The sequence below is a fragment of the Actinia tenebrosa genome, unplaced genomic scaffold (genome assembly GCF_029948245.1).
Source record: "Actinia tenebrosa isolate PJP-AT-01 unplaced genomic scaffold, QUT_ActTen_1.0 PGA_scaffold7__59_contigs__length_16204524, whole genome shotgun sequence".
Lineage (NCBI taxonomy): Eukaryota > Metazoa > Cnidaria > Anthozoa > Actiniaria > Actiniidae > Actinia > Actinia tenebrosa.
In genome coordinates this window covers 4907508-4916452 of record NW_028292584.1, presented here as the reverse complement: position 1 = coordinate 4916452, position 8945 = coordinate 4907508, and the positions used below count along the sequence as shown (strand labels likewise).

The window sequence follows — 8945 nt, the reverse complement described above, 5'->3', positions numbered from 1 at the left end:
CAGGATTTTTCAAAGGGTGGTTCCGTTTCTTAAACTGTGTATAATTCTCTTTTATTTAGTCGATGTCTGACAAAAAAATTGGCTCTAATCACCTAATTTACTATCTAGTAACGGAACTTAAAGGTAAATAATAATAATAATAATAATTTATTGACTTATATTGCGCTGCTTCAATAAAATTATCAGCAGCGCATTACAATATATATGATATAAAATAAATCTAATCTAATTCACTAAAATTATAATATAATAAATATTGTAATCACAATCGAAATTATATGTAATAAAATATATATATATACACACATATACACACACACTCATATATATACATACATATATAACAATATTAGGAACTAATCTAAACGAAATACCAATAAAAATCATAAAAATATAACTATATACATAAAATAATATCATGTCCCAACTAAAATTAAACATTATAACAGCAAATATTTATCATTTCGTGTTCAACATTATCCTCGTGGATATAAGCAAAATTTATATAAGACATATTTCTATTACCTAAAAGATCAAACCTTCAAGGGGGGTTCCGTGGAACCCTTCGAACCCCCCTCCCCCCCCCTTCCCTGGATCCGCCACTGCTATCTGTCGGTAGATCTCAGTCAAAAAATCTTTACTCGTTTTGATCACGATTCTTTTGTGCGTCAAGCCTGTAAATGCCTATTTAACCCCTTCCAGTCCATGACTGATTCTTTAAGAATGCGTAATAAATATTTTTGGGCGAACCCCGTAATTCCAAATTCTTAATCTAGTACGCACTGGCTATATTGCTCAAATTACCCAAACATATGGATATTAAGAAACTTTTATTACATAGCGGAAATAAATTACGTACAAACTCAGTCTATATTTACAAATTATTTCTTTCATATGTACATTATATGTATTAGCTTTCACAGATTCGAACAGATCTAGTGACGCGCACTCGTTTTCCGACTGTAGTTCTTGCTTTATGTTTCATTGCTTCCTAACTTTGTGCATCTTTTCTTGCAAACATAGATCTTGGTTTTCCGCAAACAGTCGCCCAAAACCTTGTGTTTTTTTTAAATGTTATACCAGCCCTAGCCTCTCCCGTAGGCATTTCTCTTATTTTCTTTTCTTACGCGCTTGGCATCCCTGTGTAATAAAGGGTAGGAGAAGGCTTGGTGAAAGGCTTGGGGAGAGGCTTGCTATCAGTCTCTCCCAGCCGCAATACTCTCCACACCACAAGCAGTCCGCCCAAGAAACAAGAGAGAAACCCCAAAGCAGCCCCTAAAGGAACGGGTAGAAGAAATCCGAGGGAGCCTTGGCTTCGAATGTTGGTCGTGGCTTAATCAAGGTGTCTGGTTTGGTAGACACGTCTATGAACTCGACGGAAGTGACCACTTCAAACGTTCGATTCAAGGCTGTGTTGCCTAGTTGGCAGTATGGACCAATACACTGGAAAAAAGAAAACAGGCATTGTTTTTACAAGTGGACGATAGAAGTCATCATTTTTTTGTTTACGGTTGTGCACGAAAAGACACATGAACATGGATACAACTCAAACAAAGAATTTTATCCTCAAAGGAAATGACAAGGGTCTGAAATGGGAAAACATTACGCCCAAGGTACATAAAGAGGTTAGTATTAAAAAAGTCTCGTTACAGAATGCAACGGTTGCATGCGACGTCGTTGGAGAAGAGTTTTCGATATACTTCTTCCTACAACAAAACTATAAATAATGAGAAGCTAAAAATCATAGGATTCTGGCCGACGAAACAGTAAAAGCATGACGACATTGCAAGCTTGTTGCGCGCGACGTTGCAGAAGTAGCCTTTGAATCTGCTTCTGCAAAGTTGCGCAGTCAGAGAGGAAAGAACACGGTGCAATTCCGTGGTTGCATTCAACGTTGCGCGCAGTGGTCCGTGCCTTAAAAGGAACTAAAAAATCTTGCTTATACCTGATATTTAATGTCTTTAGGATCGTCATATTTATACTGTACACCTACAACCTGAATAAAAAACAAACAGAATCCATTACATTATAAGTAATACATCAGATTACATACGAGTGTGAAAAACGTCACATTGAAGGTATGAACTGACTTGCAGCACATACACGGTACGACGTGCCATAACGATGACGCCATAAGACTAGTGATTATGTCCTGAGCATTGATTGCTTTCTGTTTTGTGAGCAAAAAAAAGTCTAATACAGCCATTACCCTGGGTTGTGGATTGGCCAAGAATCCAAAGTTTGTGTAAAGGACCTCGATCTTTAAACCCATCACCATGTTGGAACAAACACCATTTCCTCCTTCAACCTGTCGATACAAGAAATTCACCTCATTAAATGTTTGGAATAATATTCTGCGTTGTGAAGCTGATTCGGGGGTAGTTCTCTAAGGCAACGAGAAAACTTACCACTCAGCACGGTAAAGATTAACGACATCTGTTAAGTCAATCACGACGCGCGAGATGACGGATCATTTGGACAGAATAGGCATCGCGTTCTTCTTCCCGCAAACGGAAGGCCCACGTTTCATCGTTTCCCTGCATTTCGCTTTACCTTTTGCAAACCTTCTTATTTATCTACTACTTGGAGATTTTTCCGCTTTCTTTTCCGATCACGGCAAACGACAGCGTCACGGCAACCGTGTCATTGGAATAATATTCTAAGTTGTGATGTTGATTTAGGAGCAGTTTTCTTAAGACAATGAACAATCAAAGCGCACAGTCACAGCACAAGACAAACACGGAAAGCAAGATTACTGCTTATCCGAACAGCTAGGAACAGAATTCGCAAAGGGTTAAGACCCCAGCACAGCAAAGACACGTCAACAGAGATGTCATTTCACTTAAAAATACAAACCATTTTACCTTTTGTGAGGGCTTGGTGTTGAGAATCTTAACCCAATCACCAACTTTGTTAACATCAGAGTTGCCAAATGTTGCTACATGTGTAGGTACACTGCTTAGTAAGGCATTGAGAGCTGTGTCCTGAAGAACCTGACATGCCGAAAAACTTGTTGACAGGGATACACTGAGGAATAAATTTGAAAGAAAAAATGAAAAGTATTGAACCATCGTGAAAAAATGTTTTGGCGAGGGAGGCGAGGGCTAAAAACTTAGTAAGAAATAAAGCGAAGAGAATTTTTGAGCCATTGTCTTTTAAACTTAGGTCATAAATTTACAGTGAAGGCATTTAACCCGTGAAATAAGAAAATAATAGTCAACATGTAATAGTCAAATACTCAAAAGAAACAATGTAATTAGGGTCTACTAAAGTGTATTAGTCTAATATCTATTTCACGGGTTAAATGCCTTCACTCTATCATAGGTGCTTAGTTGCTATCTCTAAATAAACCTTAACATTTCAAGTGGTTCCAATACTATCACTTGTGGCATACCCCAGTTAATGGAAATATAAGCAGAGGGGTCTTGCTGTGCTGTTGTTTGCACTATAAGATATTATTAGCCATTCCGAGGTTAAAAAAGAAATGAGTCGAATTGGCATTGCAGTGCATTGTGGGACTCTTACAGAGGCTCTTAAACAGCCCCACAATGCACTGCAATGCCGATTCGACCCAGTATTTACCCTCAACATCGGGATGGCTAATAAAACATACCTTATTGTGCAGCCAGTTCGGACATCAATACCAAATGATACTGGTACTCGTTGTGTTGACTTCGTACAAGAACCATCAGCTGATGGCCCTGCTATTGTCAACCATGTTGCCGGGTCAATATTTAACTGTATTGTTTCTCTACAAGTTGATGGTGACTAAGTTATGGTCAATAAATAATAGTTTACTTATTTGTGACTGACAAACTACAATAGAATATACAGAGTTCCATAGAAGTCAATTTTGATTTGTTAGTTAGTCACACAATGGCTTAGGTCAGCCCGCTAGAGGTCTTTCAGCTGTAGATCAGCCCAGAGAATGTTTTAGGGTTCTATCTCTGAGTTATTCTGACTCCCGCGGGGGGGGGGGGGGGGGGGGGGGGGGGTACTGCTATACAAGTACATGCCGCCACACAGGGTATGGTTTTCAGCGATTCTACTCTAGAACAGGTATATTAAATCACGCTCGCTCTGGGGCAGGGTATATGAAATCACGCTCTCTCCTCTCTGGAACAGGGTATCTATTTTTGCACTACTGGAAAAGGTTATGGTTTTCAGCAATCTTGCTCTGGAACAGGGTATGAATTTCAGCGATTTTACTCTGGAACAGGGTCATGGTTCAGAGGGCTCAGCGGCACATCCCTACCCTAAATGGGCAAGAGTACCCCATCCCCCGGGTCCTGACTGATAAGCCCAGAGGTTGTGATAGATCCTAAGAACGTCTACATAGGAGGCAACATGCTTGCTTGTTTTCTTTTTCTTCAACAGTGAGCTTGAATTTTAGAAAGGTAAGATTGTATGATGACCATCTCGGAAATCAAAGTGCCTGAAAAAGGATACTTTTGGGTTACTGCATCAGTTTGTAGTGTTCCTGCTACCAGAGGCTTACCAACAATATAACCAGGATTCCCTGACCTCTGAAATGGCTCACTACCCTCCTGGAATGCATAAATAAAAAATAGCATCTCACATCAACAGCTACTTTTGGGATGCATAACAGAGTTTAAGAAGTTTGGAAATCAAGCTGACTGACTTAGTAGCAGTGGACTTTTCTCTCACCTCTGGGGTCTCAGGTTCAATTCCTGGACCCAGATAAGCTATTGGGTAGATATTGTTGGGTCTCTCACTTAATTGGAGGGTCTTTTTCTGAGTTCTCCAGTTTTTTGCCCTCTACAAAACCCAAGATGCTAAATACCAATTCGGTCTGTGAGTTAGCCGTGCCCTGACGTTGATCAGTCAAGAGGTTGTTTCAGGGTTCTATCTGTGAGTTAGCCATGCCCTGACTTTGATCAGACCAGGGGTTGTTTCAGGGTTGAATCTGTGAGTTTGCCATACCCTGAATTAAATCAGCCCAGAGGGTATCAATAAAATTTGAAATATTTACGAAAAACCTTAGAACAAACCTTTTGGAATTTGATAGAATATTTTTGTAGAAAAGGTAAATTATTGTCAGAGGACAATGCACCCAACACAAATTCTACTCCAACCTTTGTCAGGTCCGTAGTGCTATTCCACTGAAGAGTGTATTTGACCTGAGAAGAGCAAGAGAAAATAATCTTTTCAATCTTTAATCTCGTTTTCCTGTAAAGAATTTACAACTGGCAATCATATTGCTGTATTGCACCTCTCTTGGAATTGTTGCATTCCTGTTTTCTCCTCCATTTCTTTCACTTATTGTTCATTCTATCATCCACTTTCCAACTTCTCTCATTCTTTTCAGGTTCTGTTATTTGCATTTGAGTTTGGAACATGAACATTTTCCTTTTTCATTTGAGTTTGATAAAGTTGCAATTCTGAGACATAACATCACATTTCTATGGCAGGTTTGAGATAATTAGCCAATCAATAATATAATAAGACAAACTATATTCCAACAAGCCACAACAGCTCATTTCTATGGCAGGTTTAAGATGATTAGCCAATCAATAAATAAGATAGACTACATTACATTCCAACAAGCCGCAACAACTCAAACTTGAACAAAATTGAAAACCGTTCATTCGTATTCCAAGCTGAAATGCAAATAGCATTACAGCCATTCTCAATCACACGCGCCCTCTAGCGATTTCTTCTGTCGCACAAAGGTTTTGGTGGACGTCAATCAATTAAGGTGTTTCCATGACATTGTCAGAAAACACAAAGCTGTAAGGACACGTGCCTATAGAATGTCATGGAAAGGGCTTCATTGACGTCCACCAAAAGATTCTTCGTTGCGACAGAAACAATCCCTAGAGCAACACGTGTGATTGACGTCCACCAAAAGATTCTTCGTTGCAACAGAAACAATTGCTAGAGCAACACCTGTGATTGAGAATAGCTGTAAGTAGGAAACCCTGAAAATTGAAAACAAATTTTACCTCATATACTACATTATTACAAGTCTTCTTAGCAGCATCATAGCTAGGATTTGGAGGATCACTAAATCCACAAGCATTCAAAATTCCCAGTTCACTCTTGCAGATTACTGGCTCAGTGACATTCACATCCAACAAAAGAGTGTCATTCAACAGCCATGTTGTCACAGGTCGTGTTGATGTAGTGGTAAAATTGGTAGCATTGGTAACACTTGTTGTGATGTTCACAGTGCTTGTTGCATTGGTCGTGTTTCCAAAATAGAGGGAGGGATTCTGGGAAGATATGAATAAAAGTTTAGTTGGATGTCTATTTATGATAGTCCTTTCCTTTTTTTGCTAAGGTGAAAGAAAGCTTCTAGGTTGAGTTTGGGAGTGATTTTTTCAGATATTTCATTGAATTCAGCCTCAATCTAGAACCATCGTTTCATGGATGAGAGTTTATATGTTTATAGGAAAGGATAAAAGGATAGATGAATGGATAGATGGAGTGGGATATGTGGTTTGATGGGTCAACTACATGGGAGAGAAAGGGATGGATGAAAATGGAATTGATGGAGGAGAGAAGGGAGAGAAAAAGGGATGGAGGAAGGATAATGAGAATGAGGGAGTGAGGGAGGCAGAAAGGGTTGGATGGAATAATGATGAGAAGGAGGGAGTGAGGGAGAAAGAAAGGGATGGATGGAAGAATGATGAGAAGGAGAGAGTGAGGGGGCAGAAAGGGATGGATGGAAGGATGATGAAAAGGAGGGAGTGAGGGAGGCAGAAAGGGATGGATGGAAGGATGATGAGAAGGAGGGAGTGAGGGAGGCAGAAAGGGATGGATGGAAGGATGAAGACGGGAAAGTAGGGATGGATAGATGGGTACCGATAGATGGAGAGGGGAGAGCTAAGGTGGGATCATGTGAAGGAGAGAGGGGGAAAGTAGGCATGGAGGGAATGTGTCAGGTGACAATCCAATAGTACAGCAAACCATATTTATCACCTTGGCAACCTTAAATCCTGTATAATAGCTCTTTGCTGCCAGGTAAGGTAAACTGCTACACTTTGAAGCCAAGTCTGTAATCCCTCTTGTGCACTCACTATCACTATCTTGTAAATATCCTAAAAAATAAACTTATAAGCATCAAGTTATCACAGCCATTTTCAATATTACATGAGCTTACCTGCAGGGTTTTCATCGCCACACTCTCTTGTCAACACTGGCTTTGGAAGAGCAAGAAAACCTTTGGCACCATTTTCAAAAACCAGTACGATAGGATCTCCTGCCTTGGGAAAGATTAGTTTTATGTTTGAGTTGTTATCAATAGAATCATGCAATTTGGGTCATGACAAAATAGGGTTCAATCAATCAGGAAATTGTTTTCATGATATTGTTGACGAATACAAAAGGAATGTGCCTGTGGGATGCTATGGAAATAACTTGATATCATTGCAAGGTCACCGTTCGTCTTGCTTCGATGCAAAGGCCTGGCTACCTTTCAAGATGGCGCAGGGAACTGTGAAGGGGACTATTGAGACTAGACCAACAACACCTGTGGCCACAGTTTTGTGCCTAACTTACTCTGTACATCCTATGATATATGAGATGAATGCTAAAGATGTAGTTTACTAGTATTATTAAATCAAATACCTTATAGGCGGACACTTCTGTAGGCTGAGGTTGTGTGAACCCTATATTTTCGTAAACAGCTTTGGATGTTTGGCCTTTAAGTGCAGAAAACTCAGCGGCAGTGCTTGCACTTCTGATATCATTATAAAGATTTCTAGAGCTATCTAAAAATAAAATGCTTTGAGTCAGTACTAACTATACACATTTCACAGGTCAAGGCCTTATGCGACTTATAGTGCTACAAGAAGGGATGGATGACGTCATGTGATGAAACTCTGAAGTTTAAGTAAACGGTCACGTGTCTGTACTGGTGAGCAAATTTTTTATTTTTATTTTAAATTGGTGATTCTTTTTAGCTACTTGTAAAGAACTGAATGAAAAAATATGTAACCAGTGTGTCACAAAATGCAGTTTTATTGTGATATCTCGAAACAGGTCGTAGAAATTTTGTTTGTTCACCAGTATATTTCACCCATAAGAATCAAGATGTTCATTCATTTGCTCTCAGTGAATTAATCAGCACGTGATTACTGGGCTGCAAAGGACCTATCAATATTTTACCATGCCAATCATTGTGTTGTACTGAAACTTTAATCTAAATGTTGCCATGGCAACCAATGTATATTTAAAAATTTATAGAACTTACAATTGTCCCTGTAGATGCAGAATAAACCAGAGCCAGTTGCCTTTGTCTTAAACTGTGTGTTTTGTGTAAAGAGGAGCTCTGATGACACACAGACACTGCTGTCTTGGCTGTCAATCAAAAGAAAAATGTATACACAACTAAGATAAGAAATTGGACATTAATGTTTGGTTAAATTCACTTAAAAAATAAAAGCATAGGATATTTTACTTTTGTGATCGTTTGCTATAGTTTTGATAATATTTGGAGTGATTATTTGGGCTCAAAATTAAAAGTTTGAAGTTTTAAAACAAAATTTTTAAAAATTTATACAAACTTGACATCGGCGTCCTTGCACTCTGTGAAAGCTTCCTTTTCCGCTGCAGTGCAATCAGGATCGCAACAGCAGTTTGTATCGCAAAAATTCCCAGTGAGATCACAAGTACATCCTACAAAACAACCACAAAAACAGACCTCAACCAAAATATTTCAGTAAGCTTACTACATGTATACCCCCATACCACCAAAACTTGGTTTACAAAAAAATAGATGCATTTGATTTTTTTAAATTGCTTGAAAACCAAAATAATTATAAATACCTGAGCTTGAAGAAGACGCGAAGACGGTCCTGTTACTAGAAGCAGCTTTACTTTGAGCACAAAATAAAAATATACACAAAATTCTCGTCCAAAACAAAATTGCCGCCATTTTGAAAGCAAGAATGTAATGCGCGCAAAGAACAGTGGGTAAA

The 8945-nt window shown here is 38.9% G+C and overlaps 1 protein-coding gene across 1 annotated transcript; it reads right to left on the bottom strand.

Annotated features, from left to right (window-relative positions):
* Window positions 1-813: 813 nt before the first annotated feature.
* Window positions 814-8939, bottom strand: LOC116287651 (tectonic-3). Its single transcript, XM_031694338.2, has 14 exons — window positions 8794-8939; window positions 8532-8643; window positions 8219-8325; window positions 7594-7736; window positions 7127-7229; window positions 6946-7064; window positions 5967-6236; window positions 5013-5141; window positions 4450-4547; window positions 3614-3751; window positions 2865-3027; window positions 2210-2308; window positions 1946-1996; window positions 814-1443 (listed from the first exon to the last, which is right to left on the bottom strand). Exons 1-14 carry the CDS (start codon window positions 8900-8902, stop codon window positions 1276-1278), a joined length of 1809 nt encoding a protein of 602 aa, XP_031550198.2. The 5' UTR covers window positions 8903-8939; the 3' UTR covers window positions 814-1275.
* Window positions 8940-8945: the final 6 nt, after the last annotated feature.